The 26,732-nt window shown below is 30.1% G+C and overlaps 3 protein-coding genes and 1 pseudogene across 4 annotated transcripts; 2 read left to right on the top strand and 2 right to left on the bottom strand.

Annotated features, from left to right (window-relative positions):
* Positions 1-896, top strand: LOC124929981 (transcription factor MYB82-like). Its single transcript, XM_047470354.1, has 2 exons — positions 1-263; positions 350-896. The coding sequence occupies exons 1-2, from the start codon at positions 1-3 to the stop codon at positions 894-896; spliced, it is 810 nt and encodes a 269-aa protein (XP_047326310.1).
* Positions 897-4,916: 4,020 nt separating this feature from the next.
* On the top strand, positions 4,917-6,749 carry LOC124931720 (ubiquitin-like protein ATG12). 2 transcript variants are annotated; one of them, XM_047472249.1, is made up of 6 exons: positions 4,917-5,168; positions 5,273-5,331; positions 5,635-5,703; positions 5,778-5,840; positions 5,995-6,097; positions 6,510-6,749. In XM_047472249.1, exons 1-5 carry the CDS (start codon positions 5,135-5,137, stop codon positions 6,052-6,054), a joined length of 285 nt encoding a protein of 94 aa, XP_047328205.1. In that variant the 5' UTR covers positions 4,917-5,134; the 3' UTR covers positions 6,055-6,097; positions 6,510-6,749. The 2 variants fall into 2 exon arrangements, with proteins under 2 accessions (XP_047328205.1, XP_047328204.1); XM_047472248.1 differs by lacking the exon at positions 6,510-6,749 and having other exon boundaries at positions 4,919-5,168; positions 5,995-6,252.
* A 1,616-nt stretch (positions 6,750-8,365) lies between these two features.
* On the bottom strand, positions 8,366-12,196 carry LOC124929224 (probable GTP diphosphokinase RSH2, chloroplastic). The gene is made up of 6 exons (XM_047469525.1): positions 11,114-12,196; positions 10,751-10,936; positions 10,082-10,542; positions 9,834-9,992; positions 9,193-9,529; positions 8,366-8,953 (listed from the first exon to the last, which is right to left on the bottom strand). Exons 1-6 carry the CDS (start codon positions 11,819-11,821, stop codon positions 8,675-8,677), a joined length of 2,130 nt encoding a protein of 709 aa, XP_047325481.1. The 5' UTR covers positions 11,822-12,196; the 3' UTR covers positions 8,366-8,674.
* Positions 12,197-22,840: 10,644 nt separating this feature from the next.
* LOC124932261 lies at positions 22,841-25,178 on the bottom strand (annotated as a pseudogene).
* Positions 25,179-26,732: the final 1,554 nt, after the last annotated feature.

Genomic DNA, 26,732 nt, shown 5'->3' with positions numbered 1-26,732 from the left:
ATGTTGAAGAAGGTAAGTCACTCGAAAGAACAATTGAAAAGAGGCGCTTGGACGGAGAGTGAAGATGCGATATTAAGAGATTATGTTAAACTTAATGGTGAAGGAAAGTGGAACAGAATTCCAAAAGAGACGAGTATAAAGAGATGCGGAAAAAGTTGCAGACTTCGATGGCTCAAATATCTTAGGCCTGATATTAAGAGAGGAAATATCAGCGAGGACGAGAGAGATCTCATTATTAGACTTCATAAACTTCTTGGAAATAGGTATAATTACATTTCTTTATTCAAATAAATCTATGATAATTGTTCAACCGATTCCTAAGTGTTATATGTTTGGAATTTTCTTGTAGGTGGTCCTTAATAGCTGGACGACTTCCAGGACGAACTGACAACGAGATAAAGAATTATTGGAACACTTATATTGCAAAAAAGGTGCAAATAACCAAACATAATCCTCAACCAATTCCAAACAAAAGCGGGTCCAATTCTACAATCCTAACAACATCATCGTTATCATCGTCTTCATCAAGATGCGATGCGGAACCACGTCAAGAGCAAGTCAATGGTAGTATCCAACAATTCTCTAACTTTGTTGAAGAACAACATCCGGTGGGGCAAAGCCACTCATCTGGTTCATCATCTTTAGATTGCGGAAAAGGTGATGACAACAATCGCGATCATGCTCGAAGCCCATTGTCGGATGCCTTGTCGATGATGAACAATGAGTTCTTGTTGGATATTTCGCAAGAATTAAGGTTTGAGCTTCAAGGTGATGATCAAATGATTAATGGCGGTTGTGGTTCATCTTCTTATGATCCTTTAATGTTTTGGGAAGAATTAGAAACCTTCTTTGACTCAGATGCTGTTGTTCAAATGTCAACCACTCCTCATTACTGATGATGGTTTTTTTTTTTTCAGTTTCACCAACAAATTAATGATTTGGGTTCAAGTTCAGACTAGCAATATTTTAAATTTAGTTTTTATTTTCTACACCATATAATAATAATAAGGTAACATGAGATTATAAATTAATAAGTTTGAGACAAAAGTTTAGTGCTTGTTTGGAGATGTCCTATATTTCTCCTAGGACATGTTTGATAAAGTGTTTCATTTTTGTGTTTAGCCTTTTGCATAATAAGTTAATGTAAAACTTATAATAAACACATTTTAAATGCAATTTTTCTCATCATCACTTTTAATATTTTTTATTAATTCTCTTTTATTTATTCTCCTCTTTCTAAATTTGTTTTATCGATTCTTTTTCATTTATTCCATTTTCTTCTAATTTTTTTTTATATGTTTATATAAAATTATTTTAATAGTAATAATAAAACATAAATTTAAATATATATATATTCACTTCTTCAATATTTTTTTTATACACAAATATAATATCACATGATCAATTTATTATATGTATATATATTATCTTTGGAAAGAAATAAAAAATAAATATAATTAAATGATTAAATTTTGAATAAAAAATTCAAATCAAATTAGCTCTTTTGAGGGGGGAAGATGGGTGCATATTCAAATAGAAAAAAATAGTCAAAGTGGGTAGGGAGTGATCTCCTTCGAAAAGCAAAGATTTGTAATAATAATTAAAAAAAATTATGTTTATTTGAAAATGAGTATTTTATTATTATTATTATTAATTTTAAAATGTGTAAAATAAAAACTAAAAATAAAAATAAAAAGTAATTTTATTTGTATATGATATAAAATGTATGATTGAATTAATTGAAATTTAAAAAAGATGAAAAACAGATGAAAAAATAATTTTTTGATAAAATTTTAAATTAAAAAAAATAATCAATTTTTTATATAAATATAATTAATTTTAATTTTTAACAAAATAAAAAACAATAATAACAAATAAACTTATTATGATGTGTATTTTACCCATACAAATTGAAAAATAAACATAATATTTGGATTTAAAATATGGATGAAACATCATATAATAAACTTATATTAAAGTATTTAATAATATATATATATATATATATATATATATATATATATATATATATATATAAATTAAAACATTTTCTCTTAAATATATTCATTCATTTACAAAAAAATATTAATAAGTAAAATTACAATAATTATTAAAATGAATAATTGTTAAATATATATAATAATATTTAACATAATATCATTAATTTACCATACTCAATTAAATAGGATTGTTTGAAGTGAATTTTTTTTCAAAATTATGATATTTTATTTATAAATATTTTTTATACTTAAAAAATTATGACATATTTATATTGAGTGAAGTTTTATTCGTGAAATTATCAAAAAAAATTAATAATTCAAATTATTGATATTTAATATGATAAATCTAAACTGAAAAATAAAAATATATATAATAAAAAATAAATAAAGTCGATTTAATATTTTAGTTTTTATTAAAATATAATTATTATACTTACTCTTCGTAATCTACTCATTATAAAAAAGAGATTTACTTTTATAAAATAATATTATTTCTGATCCAAATTTGATTCACTTATTAAACTAAATAATATTCCATTAACACTAGCATTAATTAAGTTAGTACTGCTTTAATTAGCATCTTTTTATTATTATTTCATTTGTACTTAAATATATTTATTTAATACTTGTGTTGTCTATAATTTCAAATATACTTATGAATCGTCACATCTTTCTATTTTCAATTGAAATCCTTAAATCAGGGAAAGTTCTATGAAAAAGCTAAATCAATGAGTTGAATTTGACTTCTAACAATGATAGCTTACCTATTCATCACAAACTTGTGAATAGTTATTTTTTATTAACTATTTCATAACATAAAATTGAATAAAACCAACAAAATTACAAATCATACAAAATGATAGCTTACCTATTTAATAAAATATTTGAAAATCAATACATCTTTTGTGTCAATTGTGATGTAATTAGTATAAACTAGTGGATATAAAAGACAAATAAATAGAATACGAGGAATCTTGAAATAGTCAAATAATATATATTTTTTTCTCATAAGAATAGTGGTGGGATACGATAACTTTAGTATATCGAAATATCTTACTGTAAAATATTAAATTTATCATTTCTTCGGTATACAACAAAATAGTAATGTATAATATCGATACTTTAAGGTAAAAATATAAAAAAAATTAAATTTTGATATATCAATATATACCGAAACAAAATATATATATATATATATATATATATCTCTTATAAATAATTAGGTTTTAACTTTCATTTCAATTTTTGATTTAATCCACCATGAACTTTTAAATAAAATTAATCAATTAATAATGAATCAACCAATCTTAATAAATTTATTTTACTTTATAATAAATTTCATATTTAATTCTAAAATATATATTTTCTAAACGGTATAATAATTATATCGTATCGAAATTGAGGTTTACCGTTAATATTCGATAAGATCGATATTTTACTTGTATCGTACCGAGATTTTGGTATACTGAAATAACGATAAGATAACCGTAAGATTTTTTTCTATGCCAAAATTTTCAATACAATAATGGATAAAAAATATAGTACCTATCCACCATACATAAAATAACTTATAATTTTTTTTTTAAAAATAAACAAACAAGATCATTTTAGTGAACTTTAAAAGATGTTTTATGTCTATGGGTTAATGTCACCTCAACAACTTTTTAATAAATTTATTATATAATTAAATATATAAAACATTTTTTTTTATAAAATTGTGATTATTATATGAATTTTTGTGCTCTCATTAAGCTAATTGTGTCTTTAGAATTTATTTTATTTTTTTGGGGTCAAATTATCAATTTTGGTTCCTCATTGGAGATTGTGATTATTATATGAATTCATGTACTCTCATTAAGCTAATTGAGTCTTTATAAATAAAAATTATTTTATAAAAGAAAATAAGTTTAAAATAAGGGGACAATGGTTGTATTAATTTATTAAACAAGTTTAAGGGAGTTTGATCATAATATAGAGTTATGTGGTTAATTTGAACATTAAAAACAAGTCAAGGAGTTAATTTAGATTCCAGTATCACTTAACTTGATGCGGCGATCAAGTCTGCAATTTTCATCTTCGTTTACCGATGGGATCGTCGCGACGGGAAGATTAGGGTTTTAAATACATCTTCAAATTGCGAACGCCAAAGCTGAAATCTTTGGTACCCTTCTAATCTCTGTTCTTAAACGTTCATAACTTTGTCTTATGATTAGAAGATGCTTAAAAGAAATTGAACTCTTTTGTCGATGGGATAAACGCTAGATAAATCTCCTCTGTTGTGTTAGTTTTGTCTTTAATTATATCAATCTAATGATTAGGGTTCTTGGGTATCGAAGAACTGATTGCATCAATGCATGGTTGTTAAATTTATGGCCAAAATCCATTCAGTAGAATCTGCTTCTAAGTTTTATCAGTGAAATAGCCTTTTAATCTATGTAAGACTTTTGATCATTAGAGATTTGATGCAAATAAGATTTCTAAGGCACATATCAGTACATGAATGGAGTCTAAGGTTTGATCAATTCTGCAAATAACCTCTGTTTAGGTTGACCCTTCTTGGTCATTGTAACTGTAATTAGTATGAATATTAGTCTGGCACTAATAAGACTGAATAATGCCTGTTATCAGATGAAATAGAGTTCTAGAACTTGAATGGGTCGTCTTGTAGACTATTTCGTATCAATGGGGATGTTTTCATGCTGAACCTTTGTTGTGCTTTTGTATACATGCATAGCTGCTTCTTTTTATTATTTTGCATTGAGATTGTTTTTGCTGTTGGTGTTATTCTTCTTATACTACTGTTTTGTTCTCTTCATGTTGTAAGTAAATGACAATGATCTCCTACTAACTATTCAACCGTATGTCATCTTCCTTAGTTTAGGATGCTAGATATGCATGGAGTCACTAGTCACTACCATTATGGGAAACTGAACCCAAACTGTTTTCAAAATTGTGCCTTTCATTGACCTTTCCCTCCTTTTTGTTCTTCTCAAGTACTTTTAGCCTTACCATAAGCTAGATAACTGCATGTTGCAATTTGAAAAGTTATATTTTATCTTATGTGATCTCCCTACAGCTTAATCTTCTATATACAAAAAGCTTGAACATCTTCCATTCTGGGACTTTGCAAAATAATGGCTTCAGAAACACCCAAATCTGCTGCAAAAGGTCTGTTGGTGGTTCTATGAAGAAAATACTATAAGCTATTAGTGTGTACACACCTAGTCTTACATTTTTACTGAATTTTATGTTAATGCTTTATTTCGTTGCAGTTGTTGTGCATCTTAGAGCTACTGGTGATGCCCCAATTCTCAAGCAAGCCAAGTTCAAGGTATGCCAACCATTCTCAATTTTCTCCGTAGTTTCTTAGATTCTCCACGTGATTTAATGGGACATTCGATTACTCGAAGGCATGGGTTTCAATTCAAATTAGAAAATAAATTCTCATAATGTTGACATATATGAGAATTTTAATAATAATAAGAAAATAGAAAATCATAATCACCAAACATGCTAATGTATTCAGGCTGGCTTGTATCCATTTATTGGTTTATCTTGTATTGTTTGTAAGAGAAAACATTTCCTAGCTATCATCTAGGGTATATGTGAATGTTGATGCTTATTTTATTTATAGATTGCAGGGACTGATAAGTTTGCCAAAGTCATAGACTTTCTTCGTCGACAGCTTCACAGGGAGACAGTGGTGAATATTGTTCCTTTGGTTGTATCAATTATCCATTCATTGACGGCAACTTAATTTTCTTCTCTTTTTGCTAGTTTGTGTACGTGAACAGCGCCTTTTCTCCTAACCCAGATGAGTTGGTCAGTGATCTTTACAATGTAAGTTGCATTAAATTGATCATTCATTTTCCTTCTTTTGACTTACAATGTTAAGCTTCTCTTTGCAGCCTTCATTCTTTGTTTTAGTTAAAGATTAAACATATATTTAGTTTTGTTATATATCTAACTTGTAAATATATTTTATTTTTTTCAGAATTTTGGGTTTGATGGCAAACTGGTGGTGAATTATGCTTGTTCAATGGCATGGGGCTAACTTGATGTGATGAATAAGATTTGTATATTCTTCTCTCTATAATGTGAGTACATTTATCTTAAACTCGAACTAAAACTGTCGCTATCATGTATCTATTAATGCTTAACCTTGTGAAATTTGATTAAGTTTACTCTATTCAGTATTATTGCTTAAGCTCTTTTAGAAGTATGAAGAAGTTAATCAATTACTATTGTTGAATGTAGCATATGTGAAGTTTTATGTCAAACCAAAGCCAGAATTAGTAAAATGAGTGTTTCCAGATTCGGAAATGTCTTTATTTTCTTTAATGATATTGACACTTCGTTTAGAAACATGTTTTATGTCTGGATTTAGATTTAGATGGATCACATTTGAAACAGAACTTTATTATTGTGGCATATTATATCTCTCCTATAGTATTTGCATATATTATTTGAATTAAAGATTTCTCATTCCAACATCCATATTTCAAACAGATATACGTGCCTCTAAAAGGAGACGATGACACGGGAAATTGGTCCATTGTAGTAGATCGTCTCTTCAAAGAGGCTATTTTTTTCTTCTATTTTTTTGTTGGGTTATTTTTTTATTTGGGTAACTCGGTTTTTATTTTTTGACAATCATTGTCATAACTTGTGCCTATTTGATTTGTGGTTAACCCCCCTAGGTGTGTGCGAAACATTGGGGACTAATGAAAATGCGTCATAAATCTTTTAGATGTTTCTTAATCCAATTATGCTTATTTGTAGTGAATAATGAATAACCTTTATTCAGTATTATGCATCATACATATATTTCTAACTTTCCAAGACTTGCTTGATATACAATTATTGCAATTTTAGGCTCATTTGCTTATCAATAATTTGAAATTGAATTGGATTTATCATTACAATTTGAGGTAAAACAAAAATTAACATTGGATTCAATTAGAATGTTGTGACCAATAAAGAAAAAAAAATGTATTTTTATTTGAATGAGGTATGGTCCAAAATATATATATGTTTTTAAACAATTTAACAATAATTTATACTTAATTCAGACAAAAAAAAAAAATATTGTTTGCATCTAATTATAATATTTATTTAGACCATCTTCAAAAAAAAAAAAAAAAAAAAAAACTCAAAACGAGTTTTTCACCCTTTCTCTCCTCCAACCAAACGCAAATATGCCTGCATTTTGACCATTTTAAAAAGATGGCCCTTAGGTTATATATATATTTTTTACATTTAAATTAATTCTTAAACTTATATATATATTTTTTTATTTTTAAGATAAAAAATTAAATTGTTTTCTAAATATATAATTAAATCATTAAATTTATTATATTTGAAATTTAATCTAATTTATTTTATATTTTATAATTTACTTTATATTTTTAACTTATATTTTAAATTTTAATTTTATAAATTATCTTATAATATGTTAACAATATTTGTTTTAATATAATATATTTATTTAAATGTATTAGAATTATTTTGTTGTTCATGAATTATTGATATATAATTAATTTTATTTTAATTTTATTAAATGAAAGAGAAAAGATTGGAGTTAAATATGTAAAGTTGATAAATATATAGATAATATTAATAAGGTTAAAAAGTTAGTGTAAGAAAAAAATATTCTAAGAATATTCTTTTAGGTTTGAGAATAAGTTTTGGGTCGTAGATGAATTACTGTTTGATGAGATATTTACTGCATTTTGAGTTTGATAATGAGTTTATGGGTTGGAGATGGTCTTAGAGATCATGGCTATTCTTATTATAAGCATGTCTTAAATTGAGATTCATAATCAGGGATGTCAATTCTTGAGAGTGAATTTATTATTCCAGTCACATTCTATTTTATAAACTGTTTTGAAAATTTTCGGATCACCTTGTATACTATATTTAAAAATAAATAAATAATTTTGTTTAAAGGTGAAACAATTTCATTAATCCATTGTTTTGTAAAAATAGAAAAAATAAATGGTTAAAAATAATTCAAAACTGATGCTTAAGTTTTGATATGATTTTCAAAAAATAAACTCACTGTATAAAATAAACTATCATTTCAAATATAAAAATTATTTATTTAATTTAATTTTTCTTTCTTAAATATTAATTCTCTAGAAAAACAAACTATCATCATAAAAAAGTAAATATATATTAGTTATTTAATTTAATTTTTCTTCCTTAAATATTAATAATTTTTTTATTAATTTGGTTAAAAAAAATAATTTAAAAGATAAGAATGGTATTAAATAGTTAGGAAAAACAGAAGATTTACTTAAACAAATAGCCTAAACAATCAAATCTGAAAGAAAAACAATAATAATAAATATATGGAAACACAATTAGATTAAGTCAAGCTATATTCTTCTATCATTCCAATACATCAACTTCAATGTACATGTAACACAAGTTCAATTTGCATTTTTTTATGAACAAGTATCAAACAAATCACAATAATGCTTCTTCCCTCCAATCCTTCCTTCCTTCCCTAAATCTCCCCCCAAATAAACAATTTTTTTTTATAATGAGCATTTTGTCATTAATATAAATAATGAATGAAGAACAACAAGAAGAATATGGTAGATTATGACCCCTTTTTTTTCTTCTTTTTTCTTTTCTGCCCACCACCATGTTTTGTTTTCGGGGAAGTTTTAGAGCAAACTGGTTGAGGCAGAGAAACGTCTTTCATACATTCGCTGAATTTTTTCTCTATATTCCGTCAATGACTTGTCAGGTATAGCCGGGGTCAACTCCACCATGTCTCCCATTTTCAGCTTATAGGTTGGATCGTTTATATGTTGTCTATTCAGCCTAGGGCGTAATTCTTCCTTAACTGGAAATCCATATGGAGAGCGCCCGAAGCTTCCCCTACCAGCTCTTGCAAGAAGATCTTGAATGGTTGAATTTGCCGCTAGTTCTTGCACTGACATCTGTTCCATAAGAAGGGCGGTGGTATTTAGACTATGATCAAACTGAAAATTAAGTGTTGGGAATGTTGAATACTAAGTTTTAAGTGTCTGGAAATGAATAGTGAATAAACTAAATGAAAATATCTACACTTTAAATTCTTGATATGTAAGTTAATTTGATAACATGCTGTGAGTAAAGGTCAAATTCAATTCCTAAACAGACATAGAATAAAGACACAGATGAAAAATGAGGTTTTTACCTTTTCATTTTCAACCATCACCACGAAAACAGGTCCATTGTTACCACAGTTGGGTATATATGAATGAGGGCAATCTTTGGCATGAGAAGGAAATTTGCAAGATGGTTTCTTTGAATCGTCTTGATTATTGACGGCTGTCAGGCACTTCCAGGAGACGACCCATCGGGCCCACTCAACCATTTGAAGTACAAACGCCGAGTATTGGTTGTCTCCTTCCTTGTACCTCCAATGAGCAGCAAAACCTATCTCGGCTTGCAAATGCATCTCTTTTGTCCGAATCTGAACTTCAAGAGGTACATTGCCTTCACCCATTACAACCGTGTGGAGCGACTGATACCTGCAACAGCCAACCGAAAGAGAAACCATATTTAGCAAAATGCAAACAACAATAAATAGGCCATTCCTTTGGTTCTTCAGCGAAACTAATTGTTTTTGTATTTTTTTTCTTTAGTGAAAATCAGTTTATTTTCTTGAAAAAGCTAACACGAACACAATAGCCATGACCACCACTTCAAGGGGTTCTTAGCCTTTGGTTTTTTTATGCAAGATTCTTTCTGCTTGAGCTATCTTTGTGGGTTCTATTATTTTTGTTGGTTTATAAATCTGAAAAGGAAGTGTTTCCAAATGAGACCATTACGTACCCATTGAATTTTGGATGATTTATATAGTCCTTATATTTCCCGGACACCTCAGGCCACAACCGATGAACAACCTTCAGTGCGCTGTAACAATCTTCTTCTTTTTCAACTATCAACCGTAAACCATGAATATCATGAATTTCATCCATCTTCAGCTTCTTTCTGCAATTAATAAGTTGGAATTAATTCATACATAAACAAATTTAAGTAAAAAAATCAAAATTTAACCAAGTTTGTTTCAATGTACATACTTGATCATTTTGGTGTGAATGCTATACAAGCTCTTATGCCTTCCCAAAATAACATGGTAAGAAATGCATTCATCTTTTAAAGCCCCTTCTAATCTCTCTTTAGCTGAAGAAATCTTTTCCTCATCAAACGAATTCAAAAGTTTGGAAGACAGGTCTCTTTGTTCTTGTGGATAAAGATACTTAAAACAAAGATTTTCAAGTTCCTCTTTCCAACTAGAAATCCCCAACCGATTAGCCAAGGGAGTAAATATCTCCAATGTTTCCTTTGCAATCCTTTGTTGTTTAAGCAATGGCAGCGCTTGAAGTGTCTTCATATTATGCAACCGATCAGCCAGTTTAACGAGGACAGCCCTTGCATCTTCCATTGAAAGGAACATGGTGTGTAGCCTATCTGCCTCAATAGTTTTATAAGCAGTGTTGTTCTCACGTGCAAGCTTACTCAATTGACTTAGTTTCGATACCTGTAAATACAACATTTTACAAAACCATTATACAATTTCCAATTCCAATTCAGATTTAATCAAACATAGCCTTGTACCATTTGAGCCATAGACATAGTTGGATCAACGTCGAAAGAAAATCAAAACAGAAAAAAGTTCAACCATTGTGAATCTGTGAATATTGTTATTATATCAAATCAACAAACAAAGAGAATCAACAGAGCATTACCCCTTGAACCAAATCAGCTATTTCAGCTCCAAAGTTACGAAGAATGTTGTCATAAGTCATAAGAGAATCGTCAAGAGTGTCATGTAAGAGGCCAGCAGCCACCACTATGGAGTTAGAACCGATACTTGCAAGGATAATAGCTGTTTCAATGCAGTGCTTTAAGTAGGGATCGCCACTTGCTCGCATCTACAAAGATCAATTAGAGAATTTTCACAAACCTGGACAATGAAATTCACAACTGAAATGTGTTTGTTCTCAACAACAATTACATGATTTTGAATTTGAATTTGAATTTGAATTTGAATTTGATTTTGAATTTGATTTTGTCCTTCTGATCCCTAACAACAACCTGCAATTCCATACCTGTCCTCTATGAGCTTTCTCGGCTTCATAAAAAGCTTTAACAACCAAATCCTCGTAGAAAATCTCGTGCTTCGACTGTGCATCGAATAGAAGACACTTAGCATAATCATTTGAACTTCCTTCCAAAATAGCATCATCCATATTAAAAGGAAGTTCAACAACATCCAAATCCAATGATACACCATTCATTCGAGCAGCAGGAGAGTCATAATCAACAATAGACCCAAATGCATGCCTAACAAACCCCCTAAACATCAACCCACCACTCGATCCACCCAAATTCAAATCCCCAGAATACCTTTCTCTCCCAATTCTCATCGGAGAGCTTCTCGAAGACCCAATTATGTTACTGTTACAAGAAAATGGATTCTGGAAAACCGATATCGGGCTCTGATCTCTCTTCAGACACGAACCTAACGACGTATATGGCGAATAGCTAGACGAACTACAGAACTCGTCGCCTCTTTCGTGACGTATCGAACCCAAATCTTCAACGCCAGTCGAGTAGGTCGACGAACATACATGCTTAATTGGTGGGGATGAAAACAAGCAAGAAAGTCCGCCGATTGTGGGTTTTTGAGAGGATGAGGAAGGACAGGAAGTTGAAGACGGCGATCGGCCGGTTAAATCGAAATCGTAAGATGGGTAAGGAGTGGAACAGACGGTACCCGGTGGGGTTGCATAGAGAGCAATCGTCGGGACGGCCATGATGATTGATGGTTGAAATAGAAAATCTTCAAGCTTTATTCACCTATGTGATCTGATATCAATTAAATAACAAATGGGTTTTTAGTGGAAACCCAGATTCAGGACATGAAAGAATCAAGGAAGGAAGGAATGAAGAAGAAGAATCAAAAAGCAATTTGGGATTTGGGATTGAGAAGAATCGTATACAGTATGTACAAGCTATATGGGTTGAGAATTAGGACGCCGGGAAAGCTAAGTTTTTTTGGAGTTTTTTGGGAGAAATTTATTTAACCTCGAGGCTTAATTTTGGGAGAAAGACGGTCAAAGACGTCGAGAATTGTGGTGAAGAGGGACGGAGGGAGGGAGAAACAGTCGACTTCAGAGAAAAGATATTTCCTTTTCATTCTTCTTCTTCCTTCTACCTTCTTCTCGTGTTTTTCATTCTCTCTCTTCAATTTTTTTTAGTTATGTTTATCAATCCTTATCCACCTCTCATTAATCATAAATCAATTAGTTTAAAAATGGATTAATGTTATTACCCATAATTAATTATGTATATTGGTTTTATGACTTTTGTAACTAGATAAGTTTATTCTCTCTTAAAAAAAAATGGTTTTAGATGAAGATTAAAAATAATTGTCTTTTTGGTCTATTTTATTTTAAGTAGAGTGTACATTATTTTTATTTTCACAGCTCATATTTATATTGGTGGTATATTTTGTTCGATTTGAAATTATGTTTAGTTGAATCGAATTTTTCGTCTCGGATTTTTATGATTTGAATAATACTTTAAGTTTTTGGTGGGTCGTTTGTTGCTCATACCTTACGATTGTTCTAGTGATATTTTCTCCAGTTTGTGTTCATTCTTTTTTAGCATTAAAAGAGATTAAGTTGTAAATCTACAGTTATTTCTTATTAAGATCTGATTGGATTAAGAATATAAATAATAATGTTTAAATAACTCGTAATCTTTTTCTACATTATTTTCATCAATAATATTAAAAAAAAGCTGTTATTCAAATAAATAAGAGAATTGTTACATATTTATATTAAATTTAAATATATATAAATTTTTAAAAATGATTAATGCAAAATGATATAGATGAGAGTCGTTTAACCTTAACGATAAAAGCATCACAAAATTGAAAAAAAACATTTAAAAAAAAAATACAACACAAAATAGTTCATCATTGATCAAACAAAAAGAACAAATTTTAACGAGCACTGAGATCTTAAAAAAGATTAATGAGTTCTCCAACTGTCTCAACTGGTTTAACCAATGAAACCTTCCCGATTGTTATAATAATATAATTATGAATTAAATGCATCGATTGACAACAACCACAGAACGTTCTACGTTTCTTTTAAGTCAAATGATTTGGCAGAAAATAAGCGGGATATGAGCCAAACGACTCAGACCAACTGAATTCACCGTCTCTATCCACACCTCTCAACAACTAACAATCCATTCTAACGTAACTCACTAAATACTAGTCATGCTATGCTCTAAATTACAATCACTCCATCACAATGTAAGAGCAAGTGAGGTGCCAACTCCACTTCCACCTCTTTATGACATATTCTACTACGATTTGCCATAAATTCAAATATATATTAACTCAAAACTATAAATTTCAAATTTATTAAATAATAGTTATGATAATATTTAGCTATCCATCCATATTATAATCATCAACTTAATTAAGTTAATTTATATTTGGTTCAAGTTTTTATTATTGTATTATTATGGACTGACGTGTCATTGTTACAATTGGACATGTATATGAATTATTGCGTTTAATCCGGAATAAATTGCTTCATAAGGTATAATGTTGCATCAGCTATAAACCGTCCAATCATTTTATCTATTTATTAGTATATATTTTAGTGTCACATTTAGACCATTTCAAAGCACGCAAAATCATTTAAATTTTTGATAAATTTAATCATTGAGAATTTTAGTTGAAAACTTTCTTTTGTAGATCATGGTCCGTTTGTCAACAAACCCAATTTAGAAAAAAAGGTTTATATTTATTTTTATTAAAGATATATTTTATTTATTTATTAAAGCTATTAAAATAAAAATATAACAATGTAGACAAGTAAATATAAAATAAATCAGTATTCAAATAAGTCAAAACAAACAAAAACATAATAACAAAGAAAAATATTATTTTATATTAGGTCTAGTAAATTAAAATTTTATTCTTTAATAATTTGAGAAGATCCATTTGTTTTTTTAGAAGATTTATGTGCTATAAATATAGGATGTAATTTTTTTCTTTTCTAAACACTTTTTTTTAAAGACTTTGAAAATTAAGAATTTTTACAGTAAGTTTGATCTCTTTTATTTTAAAGTAATTTCTTAATGTTGATATATGTTTTTTTTATATCCAATGTAGTTTTTCAAACTTAATAGTAGTAATATAAGTTATATAACATGTGTATATAATATCCTTCACATTTCTATAATTTTATAAAAATAAATAAATTAAAGTATCAATTTACTACTAGGAAGTGCAATTTAATGTGTGTTCAAAGTAATTCTTTCAAATGTAACCGAAATTCGTTATTTTTGATCTTTTAAGCCGTCTTTTATCATTGGGCTATCTTGGTGTGTTTAAAATAATTAATTTAAACAAAAGATAAATAAAGAGAAAGTTAAAGGGTTTTTCTCACTTTTCTAACTTTAGGATTGGTTAGGTTCTTTTGGTTTTATTGCATTGAAATAAAAATTTGAAGCATGTCATCATACATAAATAAATAAATAAAATAAAAAGTAACAAACCACCGACATTAGTTTTGAACAGTGGGAGGATAACATTGTTTATATAGTATTGATACAAACAAAGCAATATGTATTAATTTTTTTTTTTTTACTTCTGTTAACAAAAAAATATTTAATCAAATACCTAAAAAAAGTTACAACAAAAATAAAACCATTAGGGATATCTAATATTGTTATTAAAACTTGATTATGCTTGATCGACCTGTGATACAAATAATTGAATATATTTAATAAAATTACGAGAAATAAAATAAGTTATAAAAAACTATATTATTTACTACACACTCTTGAGAAGTTGAGGTTACGGTCGAAACCATGAGATCTATTAAGGTGCAAAATTATTAAATTTGTATAAAAATTAAGTTTGAAATGTATTTTATTCAGATAATAAAAATTTATTACCTATTTGTTGTGATTGAATTCTTCATTTTAAATTATATAAGATTAATATCAAATAACATATATATATATATATATATGTTATCCTCTAATCAATTAATTAACTTTTTAATAATTCAAACTAACAATTTATTTAAAAACTATTATCTACTTGTCCAAATTAGATTTTAACCTAATTCAGAGAATGCAAGATTCAAGGTGTAAATAAAGAATCCATTCCCTAATATTTTCATTCACTTCTTCATTATATTGATAGTTTCATTCTTATTTCTAAACAAATTATTTAATTTTATAAATATAAAATTTATATAATTAAAATTAAATATATTAAATTAAATAAGTAAAACTTTTGTTTGCCCAAACACAGTTCCAAGGGTTTCAAACAGGGTTATTTATAATAATGTATTTTATTTTATAGTTATTGTGTTTTATTTTAATTTTTGTTTAAGGTATTTTATTTTAATATTTATATAATATATTTTACTTTAATTACAATATTTAAGTTATTTTTTTATTTTATTTTAATATGTTTAATATTAATTATATATATATATATTTATATTTTAAAAATTAAATAATTTATAAATTTTAGACTAAGAAAGTGGATTAGGTCGAAAAGTGAAATGAGAATGTTTGGTAAAAGTAGAATGGATCCTTAACTAAATTAGATAGAATTGTTTAAATTGAACTTAATCGTTTTAAATCGAACCGAAAATGAACAACAAATCGCTAAACCAAATTCGATTGATCAATTTAGTGTTGGTCTAACCGATCATTGTTAAAATTTCAAAATATATATAATTTGATTACACGCTATTATTAATATTTAAATATTTCTCTTAATAATTAAGTTTTTTAATAATTGAATTATAATAAATATAGTTCTTATATTGAAAAAAATACAAACAAATATACATAGCTGATATTTATTTATTTAAGTAAATTTTAATAATAACTGTCTTATTTAATAATATTTTGTTATGATTGATTAATTAACATCGATCAAACTAATTATATTTTTATCCGATTAATAAATTGAAACCGACAACTTCAACCATTTGTATAGCATTTCGATATATACAAACTGAACAAACCAATCCGTTTAAACTAAAAAAAAACAAAAACAAATGATAGATTAAGAAATCATCTATATATAAAACAATCAAACCCTTAACATCATTGAGCTTGTAACTAGTTTTTGTCTTGTTGTGGGGGAGAAAACGACGGTGTAAAGAGTTTATATACAGATTGGAGGTGTTTCCGTAATCTCATTTACTACTACGAACTAATTATAAAAAAAATATAAGAAAAAATAAATTTTAAAAATAAAAACTAATACTTGTATTAATTTATATAATATCTGCTCTCTTTTAACTTGCACGTTTTATATTCAATAATATTACTTATTGAATACTCAAATATTGGCTTCTTTTTCAAACCGAATTGATAAGGACATGAATTTGAATAGAAATGTTCAATACTTTTTTAAATGTGAACCGAAATCAATATTACATTTCAAATGAAATGTGATATTGTTTTGGGCCATTTTTTTAAAATTTAATTACATATTATTTTTGTTTTTAATATTTTATAATATTTTATTAAGTATTAATTTAGATGAAATAATGTTTTGAATTCTAACTTTAATTTTAAGTGTTCCAAACCTATGGATTATATTATTTTAAATTAATTATCCAGACTTTTTAAATACATCGTATTAACAAGCTATAATGTGTAGTGCTCGGTATGATAAGACGAGAGTTAAGTAATATTTGATTAATAATTAATAATTATTATTTAATTTTAAAAGTGAGTACAATTCCATAGTTATAAGTCTCTTCATGTTAAAGTGTTAGTTTGTGAAAATTGAACTAACGAAAAATTATGAGAGTCGTTTAAGAACAAGTAAGATAGTTAGAATTGTTGAAGTGTTCCTTACCATTGAGTCGGATTTTTATCTTCCGGGTAAGTAAATGGGTCAGAGTTTTCTATTATGAAAACATGTTAGGGTTTTCTGTTATGAAAACGAGTTAGGGTATAAATACATTTTTGCGGTATTTTTCTCTTAACACATTAAGATTGAGAAAGTGAACAGATCTAGGGTTTTTCTAGTTTATTCTTTTTCTTTTGTTAATCCAGAGAGAGAGGTTGTGAAAACTTTTGATTGTGAAGTATTCCAATAATTCCTAGTGTAATCACTTTTTTCATTTGAGAGCAGGGTATGTTTGATTTCTAAAAAGATCCATAGTTTTACTGTTGCAAAACCCAACATTGGTATTAGAGTAGTATTGACTGATTACCTATTTTAATATTGGAGTAGAGATCTCTGCCGGTTACATGACAAAATTCAAAGAGGAGATCACTGGAGGATGTATGCTGCAAACATGAACATCATCAACTTTCCAAGAATATGAGAAGAAATCCAAGAGTGGATGAAGAATAAAGCAAAAGAAAGATCCTTCTATATAAGTATATGTTGAAATGCTACTTTGAGGCAATCTACAATATCTGGAAAGAAAGAAATTCAAGAACTTACAGTGGAAGAAGTAGAACGACTGAAAATATTTGGAGAGATATAACTTTAGATGAAAATGCACTCATTCATTCTTGGAGAGGAATCGAAAGAAATGAAGAGAATAGAAAGCTCTGCCAGATATGAGATATTTCGTTTGAGAATGTTACAAGTAGAATAAAAGTAAAAACACAGTAAACGCTAATTGCTTGTTGTTGTTGACTGTAATTCAATTATCGTTTCATTGTCAAATCTAGAAATTGTCTAGATCTGATCTTAAACTTTTATATTATTTTCCCTCTTTTGGGTTTTTTTTAATGAAATGGCACTAAGCTGTTTTCCCCAAAAAAATAAAAAAATAATAATAATGGATAAATTTAGACTTGATATGGTGAGTCTGAATGGTACAAACTAATGCAATGGAAACTGATGATTAATGATTTACTAGTTTCAGATGATTTGAATGAAACAATTGAAAATAAGGGTGTTAGACCTAAGAGTATAAAAGAGGCTGATTGAAAAAAGACAGATAGAAAGGCGTGTAACTTTATTCATTCATGGGTTGGTGTAAATGGTGTGCACCATGTTTAGAACTAGACTACGACGTATGGTGTGTGGAGCAAACTTGAAGCTCTCTATGCTAGGGCTTGGGAGGTCAACAGAGAATAAGAAGCACTAGTACGAAGGCTAGTGAACCTGAAGTACATTGATAATAAATCATTTGCTGAACACTTGAATGAATTTTAAAATATTTTGAATCAACTGAGTAGTATGAAGATAAATTTGATGATAAGGTGCAAGCACTGTTAGTCTTTGGCTCTTTACCTACAAGTTGGGAGACACTTATTATCACTCTCAACAACTCAACACAAAATGGTAAAATTAACACGGCATTTGTCACAAGTTTCTTACTTGATGAGGAGAATCAAAAGGGGGATAAACTCTCTAAGTCTGATATGTTGGTGATTGATAGAGGAAGATCAAAGGATAATAGAAGTAGTTTGAGTAGGGGTAAGTCTAGAGCTCCGAAGAAGGATGGCGTTTTCCATTACTATGGAAAAATAGGTCATTAGATAAACGAGTGCTGAAAATTTTAAAATGATAAAGCAAAGGGTACGGTGAAGCCTAGAGAAAAGAAATAATATAGTGCAAATACATCTTATGCTTCAGATGGTGAACTGACATATACTTCTAATGTCAAGACTCCTGTCTTAGCACGTCTTCAAATGAAACAACATAAATTGTTGACATATGTGCCTCATTCCATATTACTCCACACAAAGATTACTTCTAGTCCTACAATGCTGGTGATTATGGTGATGTTCGCATGGGCAACAATGGTGTGTCCAAGATAGTTGGTCTTGGTGATATTAGAATCGAGACTAACATTAGCTGTTTCCTGACTTTGAGAGATGTAAGACATGTTCCTGACTTGAGAATGAATTTGATTTCTACAAGTAAACTCGATGATGGAGGCTACCATAATGTTTCCAGTGGTGGAGCATGGAAACTAAGCAAGAATTCCTTGGTTGTTGCATGAGGTAAGAAACGTTGTTCCTTATACGAGACAAATTTTAAAATTGTCTATGATGCAACATATTATGTTGTGATGGAGTCATCCTGTGAGTTGTGGCACAATAGACTATGTCACATTAGTGAAAAATGGTTGAATGTTTTGATAAAGAGAAATGAGTTACCGAATCTCAAGGATGCTCATATTGAAAGTTGTGAGCATTGCTTGGAGGGTAAGCAGAACAAAGTCTCCTTCAAGCTGAAAGTGGAACCGAAAAAGAATATCATTGAGCTGGTCCATACAGATGCTTGTGGTCCTATGAAAATTAAATCCATAAGCGATGCTTCTTATTTTGTAACCTTCATAGACGATGCATCTAGGAAGGTTTGGGCCTATGTTATAAAGTCCAAGGTTGAGGTTGAATCAAGGTTCGAGGTCTTTCACAAGCTGGTTGAAAGAGAGACACACATAAAACTAATGAGGGTGCAATCAAATCATGTGGGAGAGTACATATGCTCATTTGATGATTATCGCAAAGAGCATGCTATTCGACATGAACAGATGGTGCCCAAGACTCCACAACAAAATGGAGTGGTAGAGAGGATGTACAGAACACTGTTGGAATGAATGAGGAATATGCTCTCTCATGCCAGGTTGGCTAAGCATTTCTAGTCTGAAGCCATGGGCATTACATTGTATGCGATCAACCGTTTTCCCTCCAAGCCATTGAATAATAAGTGTGTAGAAAGTATCTGGTCAGGTAAAGATGTCAGTTATGACTATTTACGTGTTTTTGATTGCAGAGTCTTTGTGCATGTTCTAAAAGATGAAAGGTCTAAGCTAGATGCAAAAACCAGACAATGCATATTTTTGGGTTATGGTGATGAAAAGTGGGGATACAAGTGTTATGATCCAGTGGACAAGAAGGTTTTAAGAAGTTGAGATATGGTATTCCTTGAAGATGGTGACAAGTTTGATGCATACATTTGTGATCTTCCTAGTTTGGAGTCATCTCATGATGTTGAGGAGACAAGGCCACATGAAGTTTTGGACTCGGATAGTGATGATGATGTTCTTCAGGGTCAAGATGTAGACCATGGAAATGATATAAAAGATGATCTTGGTGATAATATCGAGGCTTACTTTGAAATTCAGCAAGAAGATAAAAATCAACATAATCAACAAACATAAATACTTAGGATGTTTACTAAGGAGAAATGATATTGTTCTAAGTATTCGACTATAGAGTATGTTCTTCTAACTGATTGTGGGGAGCCTGTATGCTATAAGGAGACTCTTAAGGATGCTCACAAGGAAGAATGACTAGCTGCCTGAATGAAGAGATGAAGTCATTGCTGAAAAATGACATATATGAACGGGTGGAAAGACTAAATAACAGAAAAGTATTATAAAATAAATGGGTGTACAAGATCAAACAAGAAAGTGATGATAGCAAGCCAAGATACAAGGCTAGACTGACTGTCAAAGGTTTTGGCCAGATACATGGAATCAATTATGATGAGATTTTCTCACTAGTAGTGAAGATGACTTCCATTCGGGTGGTGTTAGGTCTAGCCGCTTGTATGGATCTTAAGGTTGAACAACTTGATGTCAAGACTGCATTTCTCTATGGTGATTTGGATGAAGATTATTAAATGGAGCACCCTGAATGTTACAATAAGAAAGGTGAGGAAAGCAAGGTGTGCAAACTTGTCAAAAGTCAGTACGGTTTGAAACAAACACCAAGACAGTGGTATCTTAAGTTTGAGTCGTTCATGACCATCCATTGGTACATGAAGACATCTACAGGTCACTGTGTCTTCATGCAAAAGTTTTCTTTTAATGATTTTATTATACTTCTCCTATATGTTGTTGACATGCTGATTGTAGGGAGAGACAAACTCAAGATTGCCAAGTTGAAAAAGGATTTGTCCAAGTCTTTTGAGATGAAATACTTGGGTCCAACAAGATAAATTCTTGGAATGAAAGTCATTCGTGATCGGGTGTAGAAAAAGTTACGGCTGTCTCAAGAGAGATATATTGAGAAGATTCTAAAAAGATTTTATATGGACAAGGCAATGTCAGTTGTTTGTCCATTAGCTACACACTTGAAAATAAACAAGACAGTGTCTCCCAAGAATGAAGAGGAAAGACAAAAATGTGCAAGACTCCATATGCTTAATCCATAAGAAGTTTGATGTATATAATAGTCTACACAAGACCGAATATAGCTCATGCGATCGAAGTAGTTAGTCTTTTTGTTTCAAATCCCAGTAAGATACACTAGAAAGTAGTGAAGTGGCTAATGAGATATCTTCGAGGGACCTCCAAATACATTTTGTGTTATGGTACTGGAAAACAACATGTTGAAGAGTTTTCTGATTCAGATATGAGTGGTGATATTGACACAATGAGATCAACTTCAGTGTATCTATTTACCTTTGGAGGAGGAGCTGTGGCAGTCTCATCTACAAAAATTAATGTGTTGTTTTGCTTTGTCTACTACAGAAGTTGAATATATTTCTATTACTGAATGTTGTAAGGAAATGAAATGGATGAATGAATTATTGAAGGAAACAAACATAACACAAGACAGGTTTGTGGTGTTTAGTGAGTCACAAAGTGCTATATGTGAGCAAGAATCTAAGTTTCCATTCACGTTCAAAACACATCAAAAGAAGGTACCATTGGATCCGTGAAGTGCTCGAGAAGAAGGAGTTATACTTGGAGTAATTGCATACAAAGGAGAACGTGTCAGATATGATGACAAAGGGCTTGCGAATAGGAAAGCATGAAATATGTTATGCCAAAACCGGAATGGTTCTGACAGGGGCGTCACAGTGATGAATGTTTATAGCAACATTCTCCCATGACTCGGAAGGGGGAGAATTGTTAAGGTGTTCATTGCTTTCTGGGTAAGTAAAAAATATTTTAATTCGATTTGTTTAATGCAGTAAATTATTTGTTCAAACTAATTAAGCAACGTATATTTATGCTTCCTTAACTTATATGACATGATCCAAGTCTATTTTTGTATTTTTAATTATTTATTGCCAGATGTATAGTCACTATTTTTTCTTATCTATATTCTTAGTCAGCTCCCTCTATCTCTTGTTTTCTTCTTTTTATAGTTTTGCGGGTTTTTTAATAAGAATTTATTTATTTTTTCTATTATATTATAAACTAATTAAGTAATTACAACACTTCTTTAAATATGTTTTCTTGATCTTAAATAAATAGCTTGACGATGAGTAAAGCTAGCCCAAAAGTAAGGTCAAGGATAAAATATAATAATAACTTTTTCTTTTTAACTTACCTTAATTATGTTTTTTTTAATCAATGTTCTTCTTAACTTACATGTTCTCTTTTTTTCCAGTTAAGAATGGAGTAATTCAGTTGATGAGATTCCTCTTTATCGAAATCTTTCTTTCGTTTTAATTCATTTTCGGTTAAAAATATATTATATATGAGATTGAGTAACCTACAAAAATAAAAAAAAATTGTAATTTGGAATTGTTTTTTATAAATACATTACCCATTTCCAGACAATATCCCAATTTAATATTATCATAAAAATTATTTACCCTTAAATTTCTAAGAATTTGTTTCTCACACTACTAAAAAAATCTTTCAAAAACAAAATTTTATAATTTTTTTAATATATGAAAAAAATTTTTACTATTTTAAATTTATTTTAGAACAAACAATTTTAACTTTATATATACATTCACATGATCATGCAGACATATATACATACATAGTAGTTCTAGTACGAATCCATATTAGAATTTTGGGCTTGAATTTAAGAAGGATTAAACTTGAGTTAAGATTAAAAAAGGCTCAACTTAGTAGCTAGATAATAAATAATTTATTTGAGCAGTGATAGGTAATACATTTTTGTAATCCCATAATATATATATAGATGCGTCTCTGAAACACTATTATTAATTATTTGTTTGAAATCATTTGATACAAATTATATGGAAGCCTAGGCTCAACCACGACTTCTAGAGGGATTTTCTTTCTAGTTGTAAGCCCAAAAATTTCATCCATGTTTAAATCTTTCGTGCTCATTCCTTTAGGAAAACTTCATTCATATCCATGCAATAGGTTAGCTAGGCTAGTCTTGATCACCTTTAGCCCTAAACTATACCCAGGGCACATTCGTCTACCCGCCCCAAATGGCAGAAGCTCAAAATCACGCCCTTTCACGTCAATCACCTTCCCAATAAACCTATTTGGCTCGAATTGTTCCGGTTCATCCCACAATGCTGGATCTCTCCCTATGCTCCACACACTCACTAAGACTCGAGTTCCTCGAGGAATGTCGTATCCTGCAACCATACAATCCTCCAAAGTCTCCCTCGGTACGAGCATTGGAGCCACGGGATGCATGCGCATAGTTTCTTTTGTTATAGCATCTATGTAAGGAAGATTTGACATGTCGTTCTCTTTGACCCAACGATTGGGGCCTATGACACGGTTCAACTCATCATGTGCCTTTTTGAATGTATCCGGATTTTTCAACATCTCTGATATTGCCCATTCTAAAGTGGTGGTCGAGGTATCGGTTCCGCCGGCTAAGAGATCCTAAAATATTCAATTAAAACTCACGTTAATGCTTTTCATTTGAAAAAAAGAAAAAAAGAATGTATACCTGAGTGAAAGCTTTGACGTTGTGCCTATTGAGTTTGACCTCGAGAGTCGAGTTGTTGGCCAACTCCAACAACACATCCAACATGTCCTTGGTCAAAAAATTTTCCTGGTAGGTGGACTTCCTTGCGATGTGCTCGTCAAGCACGTTCTCTAGGAATTTGTCGAATTTCTTGGCCACGACCTTCATTCTTTTGATGTACCCGTCCAAATCCAAGAAGGCCAACCAAGGGATTGAATCTCCGACAGTGATTACTCCGTTTAGCAAGAACAACTCATCCAACATCTCTTTGAATTCTTGTGTCGACACGTCTTTATCTAGATACCTGTTTTATATGCAATTATTTCTATTTTATTAATTATTAAATAATAAAATTCAAATGTAACATATATGTGCTTATTTATTTGAATTGTTCGGTTTAAATTCAGTTATGGAGATCAGAAAATGTTCGGTACCATATCTCTAAAAGTAGCAGCTGGAGTTAAACTAATATAATGTACCTACTCCAAATCCATTGTATCTTAAATTATGCAAAATATTTTCCAAAAAAAAAAAAATTATGCAAAATATTAATTTTACTTGTAACATTTATTTGTTTTCATATCAAACCATAAACTTAACAAATACTTCAAATATGTAGTCGATTTTGATATTTGATCCTCATCCAACTCAATTCTTATTTTGTAATCTACTTAAAATTCAGTTTGTAATACAACTTACAAACAAGCTTAAATTAACCTCATTGGGTTTGCTCTTATTTGTAGGTGGAGAAAAGTTATATCAGAATTTACCCGTTATATATTTGTACATAATGAGAATTGAGAGTGGCAATGAATTTTTTTTATCAAACTTTTGTCCGAACAGTTATTTTTAGGTAATTCTCTGTTCACTTGAAAAAAAAATTAAGTAAATTGAGTAGTCAATATTACCTTTTTCCAAGAACCATTCTGCTGATAATATTAAAACTCAACGTACTCAAATGATCTTTGAGCGTGATCGGAGCTCCAGCTGAGTTAAATAGGTCTAAAAGCAACGTGTTCAACTCCTGGACTCGGATGAACTCGTACGAATCGAGCCGCCTGGCGCTGAAGAGCTCCATGAGACACATCTTACGCAACTGCCGCCAATATGACCCATAAGGGGACCATGTAATGTTGGAGTAATTGTAGGTGGTGTACTTTCCTGCAGCAAAGTTTGGTCGGCCAACGAAATTGGCATCCATGGTCTTTAGGAAAACCTTAGCCATCTCGACCGAGGAGCCAACCACCACAGGAAAAGAACCGAACTTCAGCTGCATAATGGGTCCGTACTTAAGGGTGAGTTCGTGGATGGAGTGGTGGGGAAGGGGGCCGATGAGGTTTAGGTTTCCGATTATGGGCCAGGGTTTAGGCCCTGGCGGCAATGAAAGGTTCTTACGGCGGTGCCGGAGGAGGGTAGAGATGAGGACGACTGCGCCGGCTAAGAGACACACAATCCAGTGAAGGGACTCCATGGTATTATTGATTGTTGTGGGGGAAATGGGATGGTAATTAAGGTGTGAATATGATTAGAAGTTTGGTTTCTCAATTTATAGAGCACAAGAAAATGAAGGAGAGTGTAAAAGTGGAATTCATGTGAACATTAATTTATTCTCCCAAGTTATTAGTTTCACTATTTTTATCTTAAAAAAATGGGACGAAGATAGAATGATCCCACACTATAATCTCCATCTCAATTAAACTCGTCTCGTAACATTTGAATCATAAAAATCACTCCTAAATTGATACATATTCACATATGAGCTTATACATGAATGAAGGACACTTTTTTGTTTTTTTATAAGGAATTAGTTCCATGATGGACTATGTTCAATGTCAAATAAGTGTCATAATATATATAATAGATTTCTAAATATTAATTATCTGTTTTTATTTAAATGATGAATAATTTTTTCAAATTAATAAAATTTAGACATGTGGGTAAGGGAAGGCAACGGGTACCCTATCCGTCGGGTAGTAAAGTACTCGTCCTCGAATCTGATTATCATTTTACTATCTGACCCCGACATATATCTCTTTATATCCCCATCCCCGACGGGTACCTTATTACCCGATAATTTTTTTATAAAATTATATAAGTTGGAGAATAAGAAACAAAATTGTATACAATAATAAATAATTTAAAATTAATAAATCGAAATGTTGAAAAAACAAATGAAAACATTACTTACCTTAATTCCATGGACACTATTCAATGTCAATAAGTGTCATAGGTTGGAATTAGTTCTAATATTTGGATACATATATTGTTTATTAATTGTGTATTCGTTGTTATCATATAAATATTAAAGCCAATTAAAGTATAAAGATTATGAGCTTATTTAGACATCTCTAATAAATATAGGGATATATTTGTGTAGAAACAGAAATACCATTTATTATTTCGTTGATGGGACGAATAATAAATGAGTATATTAGAGCTAGGTCCCTAACCTATATAGATAGTTTATCTATTATGTTTCTCTCATCAAACAAAAAGTTTATGTTCATCTCTCAAGAACACTCAAGAAGGCTATCGATAGAGGGTTAGAAAACTTAAACCCCACCCACATCAGACATTTCGATCCAGGTCCAGATCCAGAACAAAAAGATCCAAGATCAAGAAAAGATCTGAAGAATAACGAAGAATGACTTAATGGATTGTTCTTCATTTTAGATTTAAGTATATTTCCACAACATACGTTTGTCTCAATTTATCGATATAGAGTATTAAAAATATAGACTTAGGAATACAGATTTAGGCAAAAGATTATAACATCATAATATATATAATAGATTTCTAAATATTAATTATCTATTTTTATTAAAATGATGAATTATTTATTCAAATCAATCAAATTTAGACATGCGTGTAAATAGGGATGACAACGGGTACTCTAGTCGTCGAGTAGTGAAGTTAGGGATAACAATGGGTACCCGTATGCCCAATATAGTGGGTATCCGATGGTCGGGTTTGGATTCGGGTATGGAGGAGAGAAGAAGGTACCCGGTCAGATAAGGGTCGGAGATGAAGAGTGTGCGAAACCAA

This window comes from Impatiens glandulifera, chromosome 3, assembly GCF_907164915.1.
Source record: "Impatiens glandulifera chromosome 3, dImpGla2.1, whole genome shotgun sequence".
NCBI lineage: Eukaryota > Viridiplantae > Streptophyta > Magnoliopsida > Ericales > Balsaminaceae > Impatiens > Impatiens glandulifera.
This window is presented reverse-complemented; position numbering and strand designations above follow the sequence as displayed.